This window comes from Onychomys torridus, chromosome 3 (genome assembly GCF_903995425.1).
Source record: "Onychomys torridus chromosome 3, mOncTor1.1, whole genome shotgun sequence".
Lineage (NCBI taxonomy): Eukaryota > Metazoa > Chordata > Mammalia > Rodentia > Cricetidae > Onychomys > Onychomys torridus.
This window is the reverse complement of record NC_050445.1, coordinates 28,300,505-28,326,827: the sequence shown is the minus strand read 5'-3', so window position 1 is coordinate 28,326,827 and position 26,323 is coordinate 28,300,505. Positions and strand designations below refer to the sequence as shown.

Below are 26,323 nucleotides of genomic sequence, written 5' to 3'. Positions count from 1 at the left end.
ACTAGTGACCTAGAGCTGTGAGCCTCCTAGGGAAGGGACAATACTTCTGGCTCGCAGAGGGAATTCCCTGTTGGACAGTCCCATAGGTTTTCAGCCTAACCCCACCCCCCACACTGCACTCACACCTGCTTTGACCCCAGGAGGATCAGATGTGGCAGTGTGAGGGGAGGGGGGGTGTCATGTGATGGAGTGATAGCTATAAATAGCTGGAGGTGGGCATGGTGCCCCAGACGCCTTGGGGACAGGCAAAAGCAGAGGCTTAAGGAGCTGCTGGGGGGAGAGCGAGCAGGCCAAGGCCTGGCTGGGGGTTGGGGCAGGACACATGGAGCGGTCCCAGTCCTACTCCCAGCAGCATGGGGGTGAGCAAAGCTGGTGGGGCAGTGCCCCCCAGTACCAGTACATGCCCTTTGAGCATTGTACCAGCTATGGACTGCCCTCAGAGAATGGGGGCCTTCAGCACCGGCCCAGAAAGGACGTGGGTCCCAGGCACAATGCCCACCCAACACAGGTAAAGTCTGGGCGGGAGGGAAACGGCAGGCAGGTGTCAGCGGGGCCACAAGGATTGGTGGGAATTGGGAGTTAGGTGAGAAGGGGGAATGGCATTTATTTTGAAAATTAAATGGTAAATATGTTCAAAATATGAAAGCCTTTTAAAGATCTGGGTTTCGTGTATTTACTTAAGAATTTCGTGCACTTTCAAATAGCCTTTACTAGCAGAATATTCGAACCGTGTGGGGAACCAGCAGAGCCACACTAACATGAAGAATGCGTGCTTACATGCTTACGTAACCAGAATGGTTCTTGTAGGAACTGTAAATGCTATGAGGATCTCCTCTACCCTCACCTACATGCAGACAGCATGGGGTTTCTTCACTCAGTGAATGCCCTGTAGGATACGCGCGTGAGCGCGCGCACACACACACACACACACACACACACACACACATTAATTATAAAACAATTTAAGATTCCTATGAAACGTAAGATACTTAGGAAATTGCAGAGCTATGTCCTGGGGCAATTACCATGGGGTGGGGGATCAGTGGTATATGGACAACTAAAAGAAGAGAAATGGGGATGGGCACAAGACAGGAAAGGTGAAATTACCTTGGGAGATTTAAAAGTCACTATTAATGTACGTAAGTGTGCCTCTTAACTACAAGCATGGAGAATGGGACAGAATGGAAAGAGTCTTGAGGGAAAGAGATCAGACTTCAACAGCGTGTTGCTGACAGTCAGGCTGGGAACCTGGAGGTGGGCTGTATGGGTGGTGTCAGCACAGGGTCTTGAGGATCGTTCTCTGAGCAATTGCTAAGGGTAGGTCCCAGTGGGGAGGGAGGTGTGTTGAAGAGCAGGATATAAATGTCAAAGCCAGCTCATTCTCACCCTAGTGCCACATTTCTGGAGAAGGCAGGCTGACCACTTGAGCAAAGGTGCAGTTAGGGCATTTTTTATTTTTTTAAAGATTGGGGTTTCTCTGTGTAACAATGGTTGTCCTGGAACTCACTCTGTAGACCAGGCTGGCCTTGAACTCACAGAGATCCACCTGCCTCTGCCAACCAAGTGCTGGGATTAAAGGTGTGCACCACCGACACCTGGCTAGTTAGAGCCCCTTCTGGTGACAGGATACTTGGCTAAAAGAACTGATGCGCTGTGTAGGAAAGAATGGCAAGTTAGTTTGGGAGCAGGGTTTGTCCTGCTTGGGAGCAAAGACTACAGACTTACACATAAAGTAGGAGGGTGTAATGAGCTCCCAGGGTCCACAGTCATCAGCATTGTGTCAAGATGGTTCTGTCCTCCATTCCCACCCTTAGCCCTGCACACACTAGAGGACTCTCTACACTTTGCTGACATTCCATCACTTGTACATTTGGGTTTTGATTTCTCGCCCCCCTCCAAACCTGCCATAGTGTGGTGGTTACTGTTGGACCAGCAGAATACATCTGGCTCTTACAGTGTTTTCTCAGCCAGAGTGTTGGAAGAGAGCATGCTGTTTCCTCATTTCTCCCCGTCCACAACTCAGAGTGCTTAGGCAGCCCCAATAGTTGATCTTCAAGGGAAATATTTTCTGGTTTGTTGTGTTTGGTTTTGAGATGAGATCGTACTGTGTATGAACTTCCTATGTAGACCAGGTTGGCTTCAAACTCACAAAGTCTCTGCCTCCTGAGTGCTGGGACTAAAAGTGTGCACCCCTATGCCCAGCTGGAAGTATTTTTTAATCTCTGGATCATAGGCAGAGTTTGAAGAGAAATGCTGCTTCCCTCAGTCACTAACCTCATGAGCAGGATACTTAGTATGTGCCTGCTCAGGACTGAAACATCAAACTGCCACTCATATTGTGAAATGAGATCTCTTCTACCCGGGCTCTCCCAGAATGAGCCACATGGCCTGGCCTGACCCTGGCCCCAGAGAATGAGTTGGTAGAGGGTGTGTGGGTCCAGCATGAAATGATTAACACTCTTAAATCCTTCATGGCACAAATGCTAACGGAGGTGGGGGGACCCTTCACTTGTTGGTAGAACCCAGTTAGGGTACTTTGGGAAGTACATTAACTTGCCTTTCTGAGCCCAGTTCCTGTTTGTGTCTACAAGCTCTGGAATGTGAGCTGGATGGACTTTGTACAACTTCAGTAAGGAAGCTGAGTGTCTCCAGGCAGACAAGCATACCAAGGCAAAATGCAAGCGGCCACCATCCGGCCCTGTAAAAACATAAAGGCCATTGCTAGCTAGGTTCATACAGCCTCTCTGTGTCTAATTTGGGATCCTGAGGTGGGAGGTCAAATGCAGAGGTACTAGGAAAATATAGAGACATGAGGAACACAGGGTGACACATGAAATGCCTGCATGATATGGATGTATGATTCCTGACAGTCCTTAGTACCTTCACTTCCAAGAATAAGTTAACTTCCTTGATAAAGCTACTATGGATCAAGATGTGCCTGGTTTGGGAGAAAATGGTGGAACAGAAACAGGGTCGGACAACAAATGGAAAACAGACATGTGTGAACGGACAGTAAAGATGTGAGACGGGACGAGCTTGAAGTACGCTGCAGCAGCCTTCAATGTCTAGATTCAAAACCCATTCCCTCTTCTCTGCAAATCTAAGTCTCTGTGATGTCTTCTGTATTCTTTCTGATTCTTCAACGATATAGGCACTGACCATTCTTCACTCATACAGATATATGGCCATCACAAAGAAAAATACTCATGTAAGGAACAAGACATGGGGATGCCCAAGAAGATGGGATCCAGTTCTACCGTGGACACCTTGGATGAGGACCACTATTCTAAATGTCAAGGTGATGAGGACTGAGAATTAAAGGAATCTGGAATAGGAGGTACAGGGTTGAGAGATTAACTTGAATGTCTCATCACACATCTCCCAACACACACACACACACACACACACACACACACACACACACACACACCTCACATACCAATGCCCTCTTCTGAGTAAGCAAAAGACACCTCCCCTCCACCTCCTTAGTACTTTGCCTTGTTTCTTCTTTCCCAAAGGAAAGAAATGAGTTTTACATAGAAATTCATGTATTCACGGGGAGGATGGTTATAGTACTTCCCAGCAGGATAGGCAGAGACGTGAAGAGATGCCCAATGACTAATACAGAGAGGGCTACCATCTCCCCTTCTCAGCTTGCTCCCCAAGAAGTGACTAGAGAGCTCTTTCCCCACTTGTTTACCCTTCCCTCTTCCTAGATTGTGTCCACCGCCTGGGACGCATGGTCAGAAGGAAGCTGGGGGAAGACTGGATCTTTCTTGTGCTCCTGGGCCTATTGATGGCCCTAGTCAGCTGGTGCATGGACTATGTTAGTGCCAAGAGCCTTCAGGGTAGGTTCTCCCTGGACTGCTGCCCTCTACCTTCTCCATATTGAAGCTGTTTCTGAGTTCTTGCCTCTGGTAGCCCAGGTGTGTTTGGGATGAGCATGTTGCATGGGTGGTCAGGTATGACTTTGACTCCAGATAAAACTAAACTAATTGAGAACCAGATCACCATGTAGGCCTTTCCTGACGACTGCCACCCAAGCTCTGAGTGCCCCTTAGACAGGCTGACTGACTTGGGTAGCTTTCCCGGGGTTCCTCCTAGTTTCATCTCTGAAATCTCCAAGTCTCAGGAGTCCCTTTCAATTGTCAGTGGTCACCCTCTGGCCTATAGCCAAGTGCTACATCCTCTTACTCAACAGTGACACGCACCACAGCCACCACATAGATACCTTTGCCAGAGGGAACTTGGACAGATAGCCACGTCCCTCAACTCAGAGTTCCTACTTGTACAGTGAAAGGAATGCCCTGGGGCCAGGCAAATAAGATGCCCAGGGCATGAGAGCAAGCTGGCATGCTATCTGGTGGTGTGAATGTGAGGGTGGTGGTGAGATGGTCTCACTGTCAACCTTTCCTAGACCTTGACTGTCCCAGGTTTTGTGTTCGTGTTCCTACAGCCTACAAGTGGACCTATGCCCAGATGCAGCCCAGCCTTCCTCTGCAGTACCTGGCCTGGGTCACCTTCCCACTTATCCTCATCCTCTTCAGTGCCCTCTTTTGCCAGCTCATCTCTCCCCAGGCTGTAGGTGAGTGCTTTCTGTAAGATGATGGAGTCTGGTTTCTTACAGACCTCCCACTCTGAACTCCCTCCTTCCTCCAGACTCCTTTGAGGCTTCACCATAGTTATCTCCTTCTCCAGTTCTGCTTTCCTCTCCCATTTAAACTCTAGCTCGAACCTGTACATTATCCTTTTTTTTTTTAAACCCTTTTAGGCTCTGGAATTCCTGAGATGAAGACAATTCTTCGTGGTGTTGTCTTGAAGGAGTACCTCACACTCAAGGCCTTTGTAGCCAAGGTGGTGGCCTTGACAGCTGGGCTGGGCAGTGGCATCCCTGTGGGGAAAGAGGTAGGTCTGCATTGCTGAGGGAAGGGCCGGCAGAGCTGACTAGACTCAGCCAGGGCCAAAGGGCAGTAACAAGGGGGAAGCCTTGGTCGTTCCTCACCCTCATTCCTCACCCTGTAGTTGATGACAGACTGTTAAAGTTGGGGAGACCCTGAATCTGGACACAAGTATGGGTTGGGACTGGAAAACTCTGCTGGGAAAAGGGATGTTGCTCTGTGCCCTGTGGGATGCTAGGATTATCCCTGGCTTCTAACTATAGATGCTGGTAGCAGGGCGCAGTTATGACAACCAGAATGTCTCTAGAAGATGTCTGTCCTCTACCTCACCTGAACCAATCTCCTTATCCAATTTATTTTTCATTCATTTATTACCTATTTTTGTTTGGTGTTTAGTTATTTGCTTGTTTGAGATAGTCTCATCTTGTAGCTCAGGCTCACCTGAAACTTAAATGTATCCCAGGCTAGCCTCATCAGCACAGCCCTTGGGTTTCCTCTTATTTTGACATGAGAAAATTGAGACCTAGAATGAGACTTCTTTCTTCAAGGTGACAGCTAGGCTCATTAAACGCCTTGTGTGCACACTTGCCCTCTACCATCAAAATTCTGCACAGCAGCCAAAGCATCTTTCAAAACAGAACAGAACTGGACACAACTGACCTCTACTCAATATCATCCCATGAACCTTCTGTATCAATATAAGATCTGCACTCCTCCCAACAGCTGACCAGCCCCAGGCAGATCCACCTCTTCCTGTCTGTCTGGGTCTCCAGCCTCACCACCTGCCTGCTTCCCTGTGCTTGGATGACAAGGCTTTTTCCATATGTCTACCATGTCATGCTTGTCCCAGTCAGGACCCCTGCGTTTGCTATTCCCTCTGCCGAGAACACTTGCCCTCTGACGCCCATGAGACTCCCTCATGTAATTATCACTCAAGGCACTAACTCGGGTGGTGACTGGCCAGGGAAGGACACCTTCTCCTCCCCACCCTACCTCTTTTTACCTTACTCCTTTTTGTTGGCTTCCTAGCCCTGGCATTATCTGAAAACACACTGATTCATCATCTCTTCCTCCCTGGGATTAGGCTCCTTTAGGGCAGAGCTCTTGTCTGCCTTCTCTCTTTCACCTAGCCCAGGGCCTGGAGCAGGAATTCTGGTTCAATGGAGTTTCCATGCTTCTCCTCCATCCCTGCTCCCTGGCTCTCCTGTTCTCTTCCAGGGTCCCTTTGTTCACATTGCCAGCATCTGTGCTGCTGTCCTGAGCAAGTTTATGTCCGTGTTCTGTGGTGTCTATGAGGTAAGGGTGAGGCAGTACCGCACAGCAGGGCCTGCTTGGTTGAAGGAAGCCCTCAGTGTGTGCAGAGAGCAGGGGAGGAGGGTTGCCTGCTCTGGGCTGGCCTTGGAGCTGAAGGCGGCATCTCACTAACCCATGCTGCCGTTCTCCATGTCCGTGCCTGCTGATCCTAGCCATAGCATCCCCTCTGTCCAGCTTCTGTCTGTCTTCCTAGTGTCTAGCCCTTCCTGATCTGTGCCCCTCTATGGTGACCTGAGCCAGGCCTGCCCCATGTCACCCTCTTACCCACATGGACTGTGTCGGTTTCTCTCCACATTCCCTCCTGTGCTGCCCCATCCTTCTGTGGCTCCTGACACCCATCCACCCTGGTTTACATTCTGCCCTTCTGTCCCACCTGCCTTGCCCGCCGTGCTTCTCTGTTGCAGACCGTGCCTGGGCAGCTTGATCTCCTGGTGCCAGCCTGTGCAGTGGGCGTGGGATGCTGCTTTGCAGCCCCTGTTGGAGGCAAGTTTCACTTCCTCCCTACCTGGGTTGCCTGAGCCAGACTTGGAGGGGTGGGTGGGTGTCTGCTGTAGCTTTTGGGTAGAGGGGCCATGCTCACTGAAGGGACTGATTGATGGGTGGGCATCCAGGGAGTGACTTGACTGTTGCCTGTGGTCTCCAGGGACCCATGCCTTTCTGCTGAAGAGCTGAGTGTTCTTTTGCCACTGCTGCTCTCTTCTGCAGGTGTTTCTACTACTTTTCTATTGGGGTGAAGTCCTTACCTGCCTCTTGCTACTTATCCTCCGCCACTCTTTGTTTTGGTCATTAGCTGTTCATTTGCCTGCCTGCTATCTATTTACTTAACGTTTCCCTTAGTTGGTTTTCGATTGTTGGCCTTGAGAGTATAAGGTCACTTCTTGGTTGCCAAACTCATTCAGTTTCTCCTGGCCTGGGAACCACAGGGATGATGGGACCATGTGCATTCCTGTGATGTAGGCCTCTCATTCTTCTTTGTTTTCCATCCCTACTTATTCTCCCCCTTCTCTCTGCCCTGCCCTTCTCCTCCTACCTGTCTGTCTGTCTGTCCGTCTGTCTGTCTCTCCCTAGTAGCAGCCATACTATTACACTGACATCCTGACAGTGGGCTGTGCTGTGGGGGTCGGCTGCTGTTTTGGAACACCACTTGGAGGCAAGTCTGTCCCATCCCCAGTGCATGGGCCCATTTGCCTTGTCTTGCTCAACAGCTAGTTCTTGTGAGCTTCACCAAGAGCTTGGACTAACTGTTTCCACCATAACAAGAACAGCTACTCTTAGGTAGCATATGCTTCTAGCCTTGTTCTAACCATTTTACATGGATTCCCACCTAACGCTGTGAGTGCGGTTTGATAGAACTGCATTATGGAAAGACCAGTGACTGGAAGAGAAGTGTTGGTAGCAACTACAGAGCCAGCGATTAGGCCCCCAGCAGTTCTCCTGGCCCCACTTAAGCTAAAGCCTTTTTGTATTGCCAGTACCTTTGCCTGGCACATACTGTTCTGTAGCAGGAGATTTTCTGTACTGCCTTCTCCGGGGGAAAACTTACCTCTTGTTGTGTTTGATTAACGACACTAGGGTTTTGGTAGACTGTGATAGATTAATGGTGAACTTTAGAATGAGAAGTACTTATGGGAGCTTTAAAGAAAGTTGTTTCTTGATATGCCAGCAATTTACATGTGGGCGTAGCTCTTTCTATCCATTTAAGGAGAATAGTAATGTTATCATGGGTTAATGTATGTGTGTGTGTGTAAGTTAATTCTTTATCCTGCCACATGGCTGAATTTTTAAATTATTATTAAGACATTTTCTATTCATTTTACACACCAATCACAGGTCCTCCTCTCCTTGTTCCTCTTGCCCCCTCCCCCACTCCCCGCAACCTACCCTCCATTCGCACTTCCTTTTATCATGGGTTATTAATGACAGGACATAGTCACAAAAGGAAGACCTGTTACTTCCTTGTCAGAACTGAGCTGTGTCTATGTTAACAGGGCAGGGATTATATGACTCATTCATTGAAATCACTGATGATGAAATTCCATGTTGATAACTGAAGAAATACAGTTATAGGAAGGGTGTGTGCTTTTTAAACAACCAGCTGCTAGAAGGCTCTTTGCAATGATGAAATGGCAATTAGTCTTTTTTTCATAGATGAGTTTTCCAGGTATCTAAAATGGCTTGCCTCAGCGTATCCCATATCCTGTTCTCACATGGTGGAATCATGCAGCATAAGGAGATCCAGGATGCATGTGCATCCCTGGCATCCCATTTACACTTCCGTTGTCAGCTCTAGTCATTAAAATCATTAGCCTCCACCAGTGAATAGTAGTGTGTTTGTGTTTCTGCATGTCACACATTTGCGCCTATGTTTATACACACACTGCCTTTATTTACCTTCTAGCCTTCCAAATCAAAGAAGAATTTGTGGTTGTTTTGGTTTTGTTAGAAACATTTTAAAGTGAAGAGAACCTGCCTTCTCTTCCTGAGACTACAGCTTATATGAGGAGTCAAAAGGTTCTTTCTGGTCTCGTGACAAGGATGGGAATCTCACCTTAGGAAGGTTACAGTAAAGCATTGTTCTTGACGCAAGAAATTGTTAAGCACTTGCAAGTAAAGGGGCTATCCTTGGGCTGTTTGCATTATGCTGCAAATGACAAACCTGTCTGCAGGTGGCAGTGCTTGATTCTTTTTCACGAATATAGAATAACTGAAAGAAAACATGGAGCAACTCCTAATTCCTTATACTGATAGAAGGAATATAATTCAGCATCCTGTCGAAACAACCAAAGCCCTTTTGCTTCCACTGTGTGCCTGGTAGTGGGATTGGTGCTGCACTCTCCAGGGACTCAGGGAGGAAGACTCTGAGATCATCACCGGCAATTAATGACCCTGTGGCATTCCTAGGCAAAGTGCAATGAACTGTCAAGGCAGCCTGAGGGAGCCTGTGAAGCTTTATGAAAGAGACAGTGTTTGTCATGGGCGTAATTTGTAAGTAGGAGCCTGCAAGGAGGAAAGGAAATTCCGAACAGAATGGACAGGATCCAAAGTCAATATCTGCCCTTACAGTAATGAGTAGTACTAGGGAGAATGGGAAAGTATAATAGGAAGTGACTCAGAACTGGTAAGTGGAACTGAATCATGAAGGTCTGCAGAAGTCATGCAGAATAATACAGGTTTTATCCTCTAGGGTAGTATTTGCCCAAATATGTTTGACAGAGCACAATTCTTCTTGGTGTTAATAGGTGTAATGCGTAAAAAACCATTGCGAGTTCCAGTTGGTTAGAAAATGCATGATTAAAGAGGAATAAATAAGAAGTTAAAAACTAATGAACTGGAAAGTTTATGAGAACATCTGAGATGTTGGGATGCATTGTGAACACCCAGGGTAGCTGTAAACAGCACTTCCCACCAAGCCCCCTCTGCAGAATCCATGTCATAGGACTTGTGTCATCTCACGGGCCTGATTTGGTGTAGTATTGTCGTGGGTGAAGGGAAACCACGGAAGGATTTAAAACAAGGAAGTGACATGGTTAGCTCGGCCTGCTCATCCAATCCCTTTGGCACATGTGTGCAGGATAGAATTGGTTGTGGATTAACAGGATTGATCTAAGATTAACAAGAAGACTATTGTCATCGTCCTGATGCTGGATGATGACAGACAGAACTGGGCAGCAAAGGAGGTAGAGGGGGGCTGAGAAACTCAAGTGATATCAAGTCAAATTGATGCTGCCTGGTGGCTTATTTTATGTGAAGATACGAGAGAGAGTTCTGTGCCAACACCCGTGCTCACAACCCTGACAATGCAGTAGATAGTGATATTAGTGACTATGCAAGAGGGCACAGGAAGCAAACTCGGTCTGGAGGGGAGAGAACAAATTTAATTAGAGGATATTGAGTTTAAAGTTCCTATGGCATGGCCAAATAGTATAAAGTAGGCAGCTAGGTCGATGAGTCTACAATCCAGGAACTGGGCTAAATCTAATCAGTAGCCTGTGTCCATGGCTAATGCCACAGGCATAAGTGAAATTGAGAGAAATTATGTCTGCAAGTAACGGGAGATGGAGACCAAGAGCAATGCCTTCACTGGACAGAGGCATGGGAACCAGAAGAGAAATTAGAGAAGGAATCCAGAGTGGAAGAAGAGAACAGCATGCTAGACCTAAGACACCAGAGTTTCTAGCAGCTGTTCATGTTTGTAAAGCTCTCTTTTCTCTTAGCAGCACATCTTATACTTGTAACATATAAGTTGGATAATTGCACCCTGGCAAAGTAAAGCTGGTTTTACTTTTATTATGGCAAAGCAAGAAGAGAGGCCCACCTGATTCCCACTGCAGACTTCTTCCCCTTAGGATTTGAAGAGCAGGACAGAAAGAGTGGCTGGCATAGCTCTGCATCACTCTGGCCTAGCTCTTCATCACTTGGCTCCATTCTTTCTGTTTGTTTGTTTGTTTGTTTGTTTGTTTAGGTTTTTCTAGACAGGGTTTCTCTGTGTGACACTGGTTGTGCTAGAACCTGCTTTATAGACCAGACTGGCCTCGAACTCACAAAGATCCTCCTGCTTCCACCTCCCAGGTGCTGGAATTAAAGGTGTGCCACCACTGTCTGGCATGATTTACTTATTTTTATTTTATGTGAATTGGTGCTTTTTCCTGCATGTATGTCTGTGTGAGGGTGTCAGATTCCCTGGAGCTGGAGTTATAGACAGTTGTGAGCTGCCAATGTGTCCTGGGAATTGAACCTGAGTCCTCTGAAAGAACAGCCAGTGCTCTTAACTGCTGAGCAATCTCTCCAGCACCCTTGGCTCCATTCTTCGAAATTGCCTTGCTGTGTTCTTTCCTTCCCCATATCCTCTCCTCTCCTGCCCATCCCAGTATAGGCACTGAGCCCTAAATGGGCGCTCACCACTGTGCCAGGGCTTAGTTTCCAAGGAACCTCCAATCCAGGGAAACTCAGCAATGTGGACAGACAGCTAGATCTGAAAGTGGAAAATAGAATAACCCAAAATACCAAGATGAGAAATACCAGGATAAGAAATGGATGGTCTCTACTTGACAAGGAAGATTGGGGATGGCTTTTCAAGGAGACATTGGGAAAATCTTCTGCCAAAACATAGCTTTGGCTCCAGGAGACAGTAGCACCCAGCTACCATCTCCTTGGTACATAGGCTCAATGTGACTTAATCACGTCCCCTGCCAAAAGGATAGTGGAGGTCATGAGGGATTTGAGAGATGTGGCTTTTCAATACAGGATGGGAAGAAGAGAATTCCTATTATGTGAGCTGCTGTCTGAAAAGGGAGGGAATGGCCAGCCTTGCATAGACCAACAATGTACACCTTGGAAAAAAGAAAAAGACAAAGTTTGCCTCGTTCATTTTTTTTCCCCTCTTGGGCTGGTCCTCATCCCCCCCCCCCTCTATCTCAGTTCTCTGTCTTCCTGTTTGCTATGGATGAGGCTTAGCCAAGCTTTAGTCATGTTATTGATGACCTAATCAAAGATCAACTCCCTTGCTTACAGATTACAGATTCTCTTTGTTGTTTCCAATGGTGCAGTCAAGGCTTCATAGGCATTGCTTCCTTTGGCTCAGCACTCCGAGTGTCTATGTCCCACCCCCTCCTCCCTTTCTGCTGGAGCATCTCCTCTCAGAACAAGAACTAGTGACTGATAGCCAGCCCTCCTTTGATCTCCCTCACCTTTCTAAGCATTGTAGTTTACCGTCTCCTCAACTTGGCCGTCCTCCTAGCTTAGGTCCTTGGAGGTCACATTTCGTAAGATTCATCATCATTATCAGGGTGGCTCTGCTTTCTCTTCCTGAAGTATTGAATCCTGTAGGCTTGCATAATGCCCTATCCTATTTTTCTTATTTCTCATAAACTTACCCTAAAATGTAGGAGGCAGTAGGGAGATAAGAAGGGGGTGTCGAGGAATATGCAAATCCTGAGCTCTCTTTGGCCATGTTACTGACCACCACCTGCTCTGGAACTTTCTTTCGTTTTTAATATTTCTACAGAACTGTTTCAAATGTCCATAAATCTCCATGGATATTTGACAGTTGTGAACCCCATTTAGTTCTTTACTTTAAGTGCACAGATACTTGAGCCTGAAGTTCAGGGAGTTAAGAGCCTATCCGTTTCCTATCGTCTCTGTATCTCACTGGTCCACATTCCTGGTCTGGGCTGGGGGTGGGAGTGGGGGGGGGCGCTTCCATAGGCATGTATGTGGTTTCTTACAAAGAACAGGAAGAAGGGCATCATTGCCCACTGGCCCTTCCCAGACTCGCAGTTAAGGTGACGCCCCTGAGATCCCAGCAGTGGGAGGTGTGGGAGTGTTTGCACCTGACCTGCCTCCCTGCCCCACAGGAGTGCTGTTCAGCATCGAGGTCACCTCTACCTACTTTGCTGTTCGGAATTACTGGCGAGGATTCTTTGCAGCCACATTCAGTGCCTTTGTGTTCCGTGTCTTGGCGGTGTGGAACAAGGATGCTGGTAACCGGGGTCCTGGCGGAGGTGGTGTGGAGTGGGGATGGTGGTGAGATGGCAGAAGGAATGACCAGAGCACCTCAGAAAAGGAATGGATGGTGTCCTCTGGGAAGCCAGACCACGGCTGGGGTATAGGGGAGGGCTAGATCGTGGTGTAGAGAGTATAATAACCAGGGGGGATGCTAGTAGAGAAAAGGAAATTAAATGGGAGAGAGGAGGTTGGGATTGAAGGAAGAGAAGACGACGCTTCAACCTGACTTCTCTCGCCCTACCTGTGTCTTTCTGTGAGTTCCCACTGTAATGCTTGCCTTTCCATCCTCCAGTCACCATTACCGCTCTGTTCAGAACTAATTTCCGAATGGATTTCCCTTTTGACCTGAAGGAACTTCCAGCTTTTGCTGTCATTGGGTCAGTGGGATCACTCTTTCTGGGTGTGGGGAGCAGGGACCGGGGTGAGGTTGTGGACTGGAAGGACTGGAGCCGGGACAAGCTGTGGAGGGCATGAGTAAAGGTGTGAACTGCAAGGCAGCTGGTAGAGAGGGGAGGGGCTTGTTTGCTCCCCTGCAGTGTGCGTGTCAGAGCGGCAAGCCTTGTATCTTGCACCCTCAGGATCTGCTGTGGGTTCTTGGGAGCTGTTTTCGTTTATCTGCATCGCCAAGTCATGCTCGGTGTCCGAAAGCACAAGGCTCTCAGCCAGTTTCTTGCCAAGCAGTGAGTCACTGTCCTTCCCCTTGTCCTGCCCACTCACCTCTGATTTCCCCCAGCAGTCCCTTCTTTAGGTGGAACTTTAGGTCCTTTCGGTCAATGGTTCTCAACCTCTGGGTCAAGGTCTTGCCTATCAGATATTTGCGTTACAGTTCATAACTATAGCAAAATTACCGTTATGAGGTAGCAATGAAAATAATGTTATGGATGGGAGGGTCACCACAACATGAGAAACTGTATTAAAGGGTTGAGTGCCACTGCTTTCTGTGGAGTTGCTGTGCACAGCTATGGGAAGCTTTGATACCGTGGTAGGGGCTAGCCATGCTGGCTGGCTCTTCCCAAGCGATCGCTTTCTTGGCAAAGCGAATACGTACACTTGGCTGAAAGAATAGACTATGGGAAACAACAGCTTGGAAGCTGAGTGTGAATGCATTGTGGGCTGGCTGAGTGGGGGGTAGGGTTAACTCTGTTTCTTTTTCAGCCGCCTGCTGTATCCTGGAATTGTTACCCTTGTCATCGCCTCACTCACCTTTCCACCAGGAATGGGTCAATTCATGGCTGGAGAGGTCAGCTCTAGGGGCATCTGAGAGCAGGGGGTTAGGTCGAATCTGTGAATAGGTCTTTAAGCCAAGGGTGGGGCTGCTGCTCAGACTTGGAGCTTATGGAGTTTTGCCCAAGGGTAGACTTTCTCCAGCAGAAAATACCAAAAAGTCCCAGACTAGTGATGCTGGGGGTGAGTTCTGTAACACAGGAGGTACAGGACATTGCTGGAAAACCTGGCTCCTCTGCTTCTTCCCTCACAGCTGATGCCCCGTGAAGCCATCAGTACCTTGTTTGACAATAATACATGGGTAAAGCACATAGGTGACCCCCAAAGCCTGGGCCAGTCAGCTGTGTGGATTCACCCCCAGGTCAACGTGGTCATCATCATCCTTCTCTTCTTCATCATGAAGGTACTCTGCCCCATGAGAGCCCCTCTGTGTCTCTGTTTTCAGTAGAGGAACCCAGGCCTTGTACAGGAAGGGTAGAACTTCATCTGGTCTGTGTCCACCGTAGACAGAAACCGTGAGGAAACCGCAGTACAAACTGCCTGTCTATCAAAATGAACCAGGATGTAGCTTAACTGCACCGCGCATGTCAACTTCGTGATGTTTGCCCTAACTCCAATAACCCTTCTCATACTTCCACCTGTTAGCTCTCTAAGGCATCAAAGCAGTCAAGTACATTTGAGCAAGACAGAGTTTAGCAATATAGATAACTGTGTACAAACCCCAGACCAATTAACCAAATTCCTCCCACGTGTTAGATAATTAATCTCCGTGGTTATTCACTTTTAGGTGATTTCACTCAACTCTCTCATTTCTTTTCTAGAAATGTGAAGGTAAAGGAATACCAAATCAACATTATTAATGACTATAAATAATTTTTACAAATGTAATTATTCTCCACTTAGGAAGTGAGAGTACCAAGGATTTTTCTAGACGAGAACAGTTTTTCCTAACATTTCCTAATTAGGAAATAAGAGTAAATTCCTTTTACTTCCTTTCTTTTTCAGATCTGCCCATCACAAATTATAAATGTAGAAGCTTCATATTACTACCTTGTATAAAGGGTTTTTTTTTTTTAATTTCTGAACCTGATTATGACACCTATTACAGCTGATGATTGTCTGTTTTTTTCCTTTTTGATGATTTCTCATTTACTAACAGCATGCCTTATGTATAGGTATCTCTGTCCAGCCTAAACTCTTGTGCTTTTCAATACCTTGCTCTTATTTATGATGCTTTTGTGATTCTGTATTGTACAAGAATATACATCACTGTTATATTGATATTGTTCTTATAATAGAGTGAATCATTTATCCAATAAATGTTATGAAACAGCATGTGCCAAGTACATAACTCTTGGTCATTGGCCTTTGACTAGTTTTACATTTCCTTGTTTTCTGCTGCTGTTTGTTAATGTACTTTTCAATGATATTATTATAAAAATGCCAACTGCTTTACACACTAGGTCACAGATCTCAGGCTTAGGGTCTCAAGGGTTGTTGTGGATTTCTACATCCCTACCTCACCAAGGGTGGACTAATGGAATCTATAGCATCCAAATTTTGGACACTTTGTTTATTTTACCCTTTGTGTTTCTTCCTTTAATATATGTGATAATTTTTCATAAATATATTCTAAGAATCTTGGTAGGGATTTGATGTCTAGATTTTTATTTATAAGTCTCATCTTTTCTAATTTATAAGTTCTGGCTTTCTATACTGGTTAAGCTTTGGGGAAACATGAGGAGTAAAGTAACCCAGGCTAGTCTTGAACTTATCCTCTCTTGAAAGTTGAGATTTGCAGCATGAGCCAAGCACATGGACTGCAACTTGCCTGTCAAGTCTCTAATCCCATCTGCAGTAACCCACTCCATGTTTTGACAGTATTTCAGGACCTATGATCTAGTAATGATACAGCTTGGTCTGAGCTGTATGTTACCTTTGCGGTCTTGTAGATTGTTAAAATGTCAAGATTTTTTAAAGTTTTCTAAAAATAAAATAGATGTTTTTCAACACTTACTCTTTACCTTATCCACATCCCCAGATTTCCTGTTAAGTATCTTCACGAAGTCAAGCTTATTTTCAGAACCCCACTTGGATGATATAGAAGGGCTCATCTGTATGTCACTATAATTAACTTCTCACTGAATTACAGCCTAGAGAACATTCATATTGTAAGTGTATAAGAAAAAGAAACACATTCTGGGCTATATTTCAAGCCCAACAGTTTACAAGAGGTCTCCAATATTCTTTAATATTTCTAATTACAAAAGTATTCCTTGCTGCAAATTCAGTTTTACCAGCCACTGCTTCCCAGCATTTTCTTTGCCTAATCACTGGACTCATTACAGTACTCTTATTTTTTTTAAATGTGAAAATAGAACATGTAGCCAAATTAAAATATAAAAGTAGTTATATCCATCTATTTTTGTTGTAATTAAATATCTGAGACAGGCTCTACCTTATAAGGAAAAAGAGTATTTTTGGCTCACAGTTATGAACAAGATCACAGGGTCACACCAGTGATGGCGCTCTTGCTAGCAGAGTCCTGAGCTGTGCAGAACATCACACAGTAAGCAACAAAGAGCACCCAAGTCTGTGTGTATCTCCTCCGTTCTTTTCCTCAGAAAGCTGCCAGGAAGCCATCACTGACGTTTCACCCTAGTGTCTTGCCTAATCCTATAGAATTTGAAAAGCCTCCACTTCTAAGCACCAGAGCTGGATTAGGTCCTCACCCTCTTCATATCTCACGACAGAGATGAAATTTCCAAATAGAATCCTGTGAGACAGTCAAATTGTGTTCAATCCAAAGCAGGGACTAGAACTACTTTTCTGGAATTGGATTTGGAATCTAGTCCATGTAGCCTTCCAGTAGTGTCAGTGGGGTAGGTCCTAGGCTTGGTTCAACTGTTTCATAATATTGGTGAAAGGAATATTCTACTTCCCAGTTTTCCCAATTTCAGGGTATCATCATCATGTTGTAAATCAAGAGATTTCCCATGAACATAAATATAATCCCAACATCTCCACTACCTTTTAATAAGGCTAACAGCATTGCCTGGTGTTGTTGAGTTTCAGCATACCCTGAAGCTTTGTGGAAGGCTTTTTGCCTGCTTTTCATATTATTCCTTCTTGTGATGGGTCTAAATATAATGAAGTCAGTGATAACAGGTTTCTAGTTTCTCAGCTCTTCAGAAGGAGCTTTAAAATCTTAGAAGTTACTTGTGTGACACATCACTCTTTTTTTTTTCCCCCTTCATATGCCAATAGCTAAAAAAGTTTGCTAATCTCAATCACCCCACTTTGTACCATGGGAGTTGTGACTTCAGTACCCCCCTGGTCTTGATCTAGGTGTTCCACTGATCTGTGAAGATAACCTACTTTACCCTCTGAAATTAGACCTATCCATCACCCATCATCTGTATCATTGGAGCTTTCAAATAACCCAACCCTACAGAATCCCTTATGATTCCCATGTACTTATTCTAAAGAGATGGTACATGAGAGCATAAGGCTTCTTAGTGTGTTAAATGTCATCACTTAACAAGCTAAAGCAACAGGTGCATGGATCCTGCCTCTAAATTGTCTGATAGAATAGTCTTCAGAACCCTCTGCTCATCTGCATTTTCAACAAGTTCTCTGCATGAACATTATTACTTTGAAGTGTTCATTTGGATCTTTTACTGTTTTTCCATGACTATTGTTCCATCGACATATTATCTTTCTTTACTTCCTTCCTACCTACATTTATGGAGCATTGTACCTCTGAAGAGAAGGCAGACATAACAAGGTTCACTGTCTTCTGTGTCCGTCTGTGTCCTCTTCATTTTACACATTTAACTTGAAGTTCTTAACTATCTCGATGATCATATTCTGACATGAAGTAGATGTTTTGTTTTGTCTTACACTTCTAGAGTAAAATTTTCTCAGGGTCCTCATCACAGCCTCTTGGATTCAGCTTTGGCTTAAAAGAATCCTTTCTAAAGTTCATAAAATTAAAAAATTTATTTCTCATTAGTGTATCATACACATGATTCAAGGAATTTCAAGTACTTTAATCTTAATAGCCCATTAGACACTTAGCTGTTTTCATCTTGTACCTAATTAGTTTGGAATCCTTTTCTAAGATTGATTAACTTACATTGGAATTACTTTCAAAACTATATCTCACACTTTTATTTTTTTCCATAGATATTTAATGTTCAGCCACTATTCCTGTCCTGCTCTATTTCTCAATTCTTCTGCATTCTTTGCCTCAGAGTGTACTTACTGCTTTTACTATAATTGTCCCAATTTCTGTTGGAATAATGCCTTGCAAAGTTGACCTTGGATATCTTCTCTTTTTCTGTTATATTGAAAGACTAATCAGGTGCTCAGTTTGCCCCTGTGGTACAGCCAAGACAGATCTTTTTTTTTTTTTTTCCCCAGAACTGGGGATTTAACACAGGGCCTCACAGATTCTAAGAATACACTGTATCATTATGTCCCCAGGATCCAGATAAAATTTTGATCCTTGTTTAAGGTTGTTTGATATCAAAGACAAAGGTTCAAGCAGAGCAGTCTTCTATTCGGGTTTCTGTAAGGCTTACCTTTTCCATGACTTTGTAAATGATCAAATCAAAGCTAAATTAACCATACAAAAATTCAGTAGACTTTAAAGTGTCTGCCACATTGATCTGGGCTCTGTTATAGAAATATCAGCTGAGCAGGTAAAAGCATCCTCCAGCTTAGTGTCTTGGACTACTGCACAGAGGTGGAGTGGGCTGACTCAGTTCACTGGGTGAGGGTCTTTGGGGAACAGTGAAAGAGGGATCCTCTGGGACTTCCTTGTTCTAGATTGCCAAGAGGAAAATATAGTCACTCAAAGTTGGAAGGGTTTGTGTTAGCCATCTGGAGGAACTTTCTTATCCTGATGTCTTTGTTGATCTCTCAGCCTGAAAGTGCCAAGTTTTTCAGGTTCTGGAGGATGGTGATAGACGTGATTTCCAAAAGGGTTAGCTATCCCAGGACATTTCTGTTATGACTCTTGAAGCAAGTAGGAGGAGGGCAGTGAGGAGAGAGGAGCATGGAGATACTTTTGAAAAGGATATTCTAATGTTTCTTCTTTTTTTTTAATCCTAGTTTTGGATGTCCATTGTGGCCACCACTATGCCCATACCGTGTGGAGGCTTCATGCCTGTTTTTGTGCTAGGTAAGGGTTGATAGCTATAATCTGGGTGGGTGGTGAGAAAACAAGGAAAAACCTAGCTAGCAAACTGGGAGTTTGAGGTCTTAGTGCCTAAACACAGATTATGCTGAAAACATAGAGACAGAGAAAATTTATATTAATATTTGCCTTTTTTATCTTCCTCTAGGAGCTGCATTTGGAAGGCTGGTAGGAGAGATCATGGCCATGTTGTTCCCTGAGGGTATCTTATTTGATGACTTCCTCTACAAGATCTTACCTGGGGGCTATGCAGTAATTGGTGAGACATATTTCTAACCTCTATAACCAGACATTGAGTACCCCAAATCCCTGCAATCAAAGTCTTCTAATACATCTTCTTTCAAGGTACAGCAATTTAGTTTAAATACAACACTATTTAATTCAAGTTTTGTTCAAACAACCAGCTCTTGGCTCTGCCTCTCACTGTTTCTTTTTTTTTTTTTTTTTAAGCATTAGTTTCTGCCTGTGGGAAATGGATCATAGGAATTGAATAAGAAAATAAGGATGGTTCAGTGTCAGCCTTGTCTACAAAGTGAGTTCCAGGATAGCTAAGACAACGCAGAGAAACCCTGTCTCAAAAAACAAAACAAAACAAACAAATAAAAAAAAAAAAAAGAAGAAGAAAAGGATAGGGTACCTTGCATTATCTTTGCATGTTTACTAGGCTCTTTCTTTCCTAAGAATCAAGGAACCAATAGTGCAGGTGATGGGCCCAGTCCATCCAAACTAGACTGTGCTCATGTTAATAGGGACTAATAACACAGGAGTAAGAGCTGAGAAACATGAGGACTTCTAAAATGACTTCTGAGGTAGAGTTATGTATGGCACTCTACTGCCTGATCTTAGTTCATTTATAAAAGCTTCACTTATCAATTGCAATCTTCTGTTCTCTTCTTGCCTGTCAAGTATCTCTCATCTTCCACAGTGCACGTTTCCCAGTATATACATACTATGTAGTTTGTGTTCTAAACAATGTTCTGTGCTTTTCCAACTAAGGTCATATCTCCCAATACTAGACTTTTGTGACCTTTTATTGTTATATTTTCACATAAGCCTTCTCCTGTATTCTTCCAATGAATAATTCCATCATTTTATTTTACTAATTTTAGCTTTGGGCTTTTTTTTTTTTCTTTTTAAGACAAGGTGTTTTAGGTAGGGTTTCTATTACTGTGAAGCGACACCATGACCGTGGCAACTCTTATAGAGGAAAACATTTAATTGGGATGGCTTACAGTTTCAGAGGCTTAGTCCATTTTCATCATGATAGGACATGGCAGCATGCAGGCAGACATGGTGTTGGAGAAGGAGCTGAGAGCTCTACTTCTTGATCCCAGGCAACAGGAAGTGAACTGAGTACCACAATGTGTGTAGCTTGAGCATAGGAGACCCCCAAAGCCCACCCCCACAGTGGCACATGTCCTCCAACAAGACCATACCTACTCCAACAAAGCCACACTTCCTAATAATGCCACTCCCTATGGGGGCCATTTTCTTTCAAACCACCATGCAGGGTCTCTTTACATAGCCCTGGCTGTCCTGGGAGTCATTCTGTAGATCAAGCTGGCATTTCTCTCATATTTCAATAAGAAGTAAAATTAAAATATGAGTAACTATTGCGTTGATAAGAATACAATTTAAAAATACATTAGATGGGGGCTGGAGAGATGGCTCAGAGGTTAAGAGCACTGACTGTTCTTCCAGAGGTCCTGAGTTCAATTCCCAGCACCCACATGGTGGCTCACAACCACCTGTAAGGAGATCTGGCGCCCTCTTCTGGCATGCAGGGACACATGCAGGCAGGATACTGTATACATAATAAATAAAATTTAAAAAAATAAAAAAATAAAAATACATTAGATTGCTTATACCTTTGGTGAGCTTATAGAATCATAATGATTTAAATCTGTAAGAATTTCAGAAGTTATTTAGTGACATTTTCACTCTGTGAATGAGAGCATAGTATCTCATGGAAGTAAACATCATTCATATGGTAGAAACAGAGTCAGGATCTGTGGATTCTGATCAATGAGGCCTCATTGCTCTATGTCCACAAGGTTCTTGAATTTCATGCTATTCATTCATGAACTGTTGGCATCAGCACCCGAGGCTCAAAATAAGATGTCATTATTGGTTTTTTAAATGTTCACTTGAGAGTGAGCCAAACTTTGAAAAGCGAAGAATGGATAAGATAACACTCTCTTTGCATTATAAATGAAAAGTTCTCCATGTACATAGACTTTGTGACTTACTGAAGGTTATATATAAATTAGATCAAATGGATAATTTTCAAAAAGGCCAGCCTTCTCATCCCTACTCTTGAAAAGTAGTAATCTTGGGATTGTTGGCACCAACCGAGGTCCTGTCTTCTATTCTGTATCATTCTCATTGTACCTTCGTGTATTCCTCAGGCCAGAAAAGACACTTCTAACCCATCAATACATTCCTCTCATTCCAGGAGCAGCAGCTCTGACAGGGGCTGTCTCACACACAGTCTCCACAGCTGTGATTTGCTTCGAATTAACCGGTCAGATTGCTCACATCCTGCCCATGATGGTGGCTGTTATCTTGGCCAACATGGTGGCTCAGAGTCTGCAGCCCTCTCTCTATGACAGCATCATCCAGGTCAAGAAGCTTCCCTATTTGCCAGACCTTGGTTGGAACCAGCTCAGGTCAGGGCCACTAGCCAGAATTAGTTCAGATATGATGGGATGTGGGAGGTCCTGCAGTAAGAACAAGGCTAGCATCGGGAAGTGCTTTTTTTTTTAAATTATTGTTTTCATGTTTCCATATACTTAATAAACACTGTGAGTGAAAGAATGCATGGCTGACCTTGTGGGAAGAAGGAAGAGCAGCATAGGCCGATAGTTGGCTAACCCAGGATGCTTTCTCCCTCCTTAGCAAATTTACAATCTTTGTTGAGGACATCATGGTACGTGATGTGAAGTTTGTTTCAGCTTCTTGTACATATGGGGAACTGAGAAACCTACTCCAGACCACCACAGTCAAGACTTTACCATTGGTTGATTCCAAAGGTAAGTAGGAAGGAAGGAAGCTGACTGACTACCCAGCTGGTGACCGAAGCAGAGTTGTCCAGAGGCAGAGGGCACCACTGTCACCTTAGCTACTTTCTAACACTGATATTAAAACACCTGATATAGAGCTGGAGATACGGCTCAGCGGTTAAGGGCACCGGCTACTCTTCCAAAGGTCCTGAGTTCAATTTCTAGCAACCTTATGGTGGCTCACAGCCATCTGTAATGAGATCTGGTGCCCTCTTCTGGCCAGCAGGCAGACACGCAGACAGAACACTGTATACATAATAAATAAGCAAACAAACAAATAAATAAATCTAAACAAACAAACAGAAACACCTAATATAAACAGAGTAAGGGAGAAATGCTTATCTCAGCTCATGGTTTCAGAGGTCAGTCCACTGTGGTAGAGAGAATGGTGGGACAGAGCAGCACGCATTGTGGCAGGCCAAGATGCCTAGGAGAAGAAGCTGGTGCTCAGTTGGCTTCATTCTTTTTTTTTTTTTTCTTCTATTTTTCTGGGATGCAAGGCCATGAGATTGTGCTACCTATATTCAGAGTGAAGCAGGGATCTCCCCGCTCCCATTTGATCTCTAGAAATGTCCTTGTAGACACACCCAGAGCTGTGCCTCACCAGTCTCCTGGGTGATTCAGAATCTAGGTAAGCTGACAGTAGGGTTCACCATCCCAGGGATGGACCTGAACTTGGAGCTTTCCAGCTACTAAGGGAAGCTCAGCTTATACTAATTAAGAAGCATGCTCTTTCTTTAGGACATGATAAACACAGCCATGACACAGGTACACAAAAGCAGTTAAAATCCAATTAAGAAAACACAGGCAGTTCTGACTATTCATGACAGCCATGAATTTTAAAGTCTCCATGAGCCTGGAATTAGTGAACAGTTTTCAGAAAAATGATCCAAGAGGAAATACAGAGCTACGTCCCTTGACTCTGGTCACAGAATTTTCCCCAAGCAGTCAATACATAACCATGTTTTCTGTTTTAAGATACCTTATTTAATAGACATTTCTTCATTTATTAACCCTGAACTCATGGCCAACAGCCCTACAATCCTACCTAAGTGGAACTCACTTAATGTATTTTCTCAACAAAGAAAAGCACAGCCTTCCCTTCCCCTGCTTAGGATCTGTAGATAACTCTTCAGCAGTGCATCTGGGGGACACTTTCACAGCAGATACACCACACAAAGTGCAAAGATTCCAAAAACAATGTGGCATTAGATAGACTGCTAACTGAGCACTGTTTACTTGGGCCGAAATGAGAAGGCTGGGTGAGTGTTTGCTCAGCTTCAGCTGGGAGCATGAGCTTCAGGCAGCTCACTTTGGTGTTGTTCTTTGCACATCTGTGAATTACAGCAGAAGCGTCTCTAGCATCAGAATTGCAGATATGATCATGGCCAGTAAGCCATTTCAAAAGTAGAGACTTCATAAGCAATGTAGGTCCACTGAAAATCTTGGGCCCTCTCCTACTTAACTAGATTCTGTCATTTCTCTAATGGCCAACCTAAGGAAGGGTGAAAACTGTTCCCCATGGAGAATTAAATGGCTTTCATAAATGTTGATTTCACCTTCCCTTTCATCTACCATTCTTCCTGCCCGCCTTTGGCCTTTTGCTCTGCTGTGTGTCACTTCTCACTGTAGTCTGTCTTTCTCATTAGATTGGGTAGTCTTAGATTATGGGTAGAGACCATAATCTCTGCATTTTAGAGTTCCAAGTGATTCCTGGACATTCAGTACTCCCTTCTCTACTCTGTGAATTAGTGCATTAGAAAATAGACATGAGGAGTTATTTGGAGCCAGGAGTAATATTAGTTTTGACTTCAGACATTCTGAGTATCCAAATTTCTCAAGCTACATTAGTTCAGACATTGCCCCTAAGCTCAGAGTCCTTCTAAGTAGCTTCTGAAGCCACGGCTCTTCCTTAGAGCAAGGGTGCAGTCATTGGGCTGCAAAGTTTTCATGATGATGATGAAGCTGTAACAGTAAGGCCTGTCTTAGTGCCCTTGATGCAGTGATATGGCAGTTAACTTAAAGAAAATGTTCAGCACTGTAGTGAAATTTGTACAAACACATAAAAGGCCTCCTGGAAAGGGAGCAGTTTGTTCCTATCCTATCAGGGCCTAGGTGCTTTAAGGGATGAAACTTCCTCCAGGATAGAGGACCTGATGCTAGTATTGCTTGTAGACTTCTTTCAGAGTGTGTTTGAGTTTCAGCCTCTTACAACTGTCTCTCAAGTTTCTTTACTTTTGAATAGGGTGATCAGCATATTTTAATAGTGAGCTTACATATTTGCAAATACTATATTAGGGCATCATACAGATAAATACAGATTAGCACCAATTAGCGTGCTGCCAGTTGGGTCTGTAAGTGCTAAATGTATGAGATTAAAGGGATCAAGTAAGACCACCCTGGAGGAGTTTTAAGAAGAAGGTTTTGGGTAAGAAAAGGTAAGAACTGGAATAAGAAAAGGCACTGAGCTCCTGCTGCATTACTTAATAGACATGCAGGTGTGGAGCAGGCCCTCAGGGATGCGTTTGTCACCCCCCAGATTCGATGATCTTGCTGGGCTCTGTGGAACGCTCAGAACTGCAGTCCCTCCTACAGCGCCACCTGTGTGCAGAGCGAAGGTTGAGGGCTGCCCAGGATATGGCTCGCAAGTTATCGGAGCTGCCCTTTGATGGCAAAGCACGGCAGGCTGGAGAGTGGTACCCTGGCGGTCGACCTGAGTCCTTCGCCTTTGTGGATGAGGATGAAGATGAGGACCTCTCCAGGAAGACGGAGGTAACCAAGACAGAAGAAAAAGGGAGGCTGACAGAAGGGAAAATGTCAGTAGGGGTCGCTAGTGATATCTCTCCTGTGATAGCCAGGCTGGGCTGGGCTGGGCTTTGCTGTGACAGGTGCTGGGAAAAAGGAAAGGGGAAGGGAAACACTGACAAGTGAGAAAGTGACCAAACTGGATCCAGTGCAAAAGAGACCAGTGCCTGAGTGATGTTTTGAGAAGGAAAAAGAAATACCAGGGTGTGTGTGTGTGGGGGGGCAGTATAGTGTTAGATCTCCCAGGGCACCCGCTAGTAAAGGCAGCAAGGTATCCTGTAGCCTCTTTTCTGAGACTGATAATGATTTCATTTTATTTTCAGCTTCCGCTGTCTCCTCCTCCTCCTCCACCTCCTTTCTTTCCTACTGTTCCATCGTACCCTGAAGAAGCTAATGGGCCACTGCCCAACCACAAACAGGCACCTGAAGCCCCAGACCCTGCAGGTAAAGACCTCAGCATGTCTTGAGAGTTATGTTTGGACTCACCTTTACTAAGAGCTACTCTTGTAAGATGTAAGGCTAGGTGATTGCAAGAGCTGACTCTAATGGGTAAATCCCATGATGCTGTCCTAGGGAGTTGAAACAGAGCTAGAAAAAAGGAATCCACTGAGGTACAGCATAGAGGAAGTACAGTTCTTTGGTGGCGCAGTGTCAGGGGCCATTGGAAGCACCTGGTCACCCCACCTCCAATCATCTCACTCTTCCTTTCAGGTCAAAGGTCATCCATCTTCCAGGGTCTGCTACGCTGCTTACTGGGCAGAGCTCACTCGACAAAGAAGAAAATAGCCCAGGTAAGAGAAGATGTGTCTAGAGGAAGGAGGGTCAGGTCCTTAGAAGGGCAGAGGTCCTACCAAGGGGGATGGTTTGAAAAGGTGGCTTCTTGGATTCACCTGCCCAGGAAGACATGGTTTCTGCTTCACCGAAAACTATAACTAGCCTGAGAAGGAAAGGTAAAGAACTTGGGCCTATGTCTTTCTTTCTTAGGATTCAACGGACTTAGTGGATAACATGTCACCTGAAGAGGTAAGAAAATCCAGCCTGGAATGGATTGTTTCATCCAGTGAAGGTACTGCTTTTTTTGTTGTGTTTTTGAGACAGGGTCTTAATGTGCAGTTCCTGGCTGGCCTGGAACTCACTGTAATGGCCTCAAACTCACAAATATCCGTCTGCCTCTATCTCCCAAGTGCTAGGATTAAAGGAGTTCACCACCATTTCTTATTGTACCAAGAATATTGGAAACCAGACAGTCGATGAATATGTCCCTTTAATGCCTGTTAGAAAGAAATAATGTGCATCTAGGCACAAAAAGAACA

The 26,323-nt window shown here is 44.7% G+C and overlaps 1 protein-coding gene across 1 annotated transcript in view; it reads left to right on the top strand.

Moving 5' to 3' along the window:
• The first annotated feature begins 322 nt into the window (after positions 1–322).
• The window catches only part of Clcn1 (chloride voltage-gated channel 1), a 28,724-nt gene continuing 2,723 nt past the window's right edge, over positions 323–26,323 (top strand). The window contains exons 1-20 of the mRNA XM_036182637.1: positions 323–508; positions 3,178–3,298; positions 3,717–3,848; positions 4,457–4,585; positions 4,772–4,905; positions 6,117–6,194; positions 7,284–7,362; positions 12,566–12,691; positions 13,009–13,093; positions 13,295–13,396; positions 13,872–13,956; positions 14,194–14,343; positions 19,059–19,128; positions 19,292–19,402; positions 21,599–21,812; positions 22,042–22,175; positions 24,745–24,977; positions 25,334–25,454; positions 25,722–25,801; positions 25,995–26,033. Coding sequence (XP_036038530.1) covers positions 323–508; positions 3,178–3,298; positions 3,717–3,848; positions 4,457–4,585; positions 4,772–4,905; positions 6,117–6,194; positions 7,284–7,362; positions 12,566–12,691; positions 13,009–13,093; positions 13,295–13,396; positions 13,872–13,956; positions 14,194–14,343; positions 19,059–19,128; positions 19,292–19,402; positions 21,599–21,812; positions 22,042–22,175; positions 24,745–24,977; positions 25,334–25,454; positions 25,722–25,801; positions 25,995–26,033 — 2,409 coding nt within the window. The remainder of the gene's footprint in view (positions 509–3,177; positions 3,299–3,716; positions 3,849–4,456; positions 4,586–4,771; positions 4,906–6,116; positions 6,195–7,283; positions 7,363–12,565; positions 12,692–13,008; positions 13,094–13,294; positions 13,397–13,871; positions 13,957–14,193; positions 14,344–19,058; positions 19,129–19,291; positions 19,403–21,598; positions 21,813–22,041; positions 22,176–24,744; positions 24,978–25,333; positions 25,455–25,721; positions 25,802–25,994; positions 26,034–26,323) is intronic.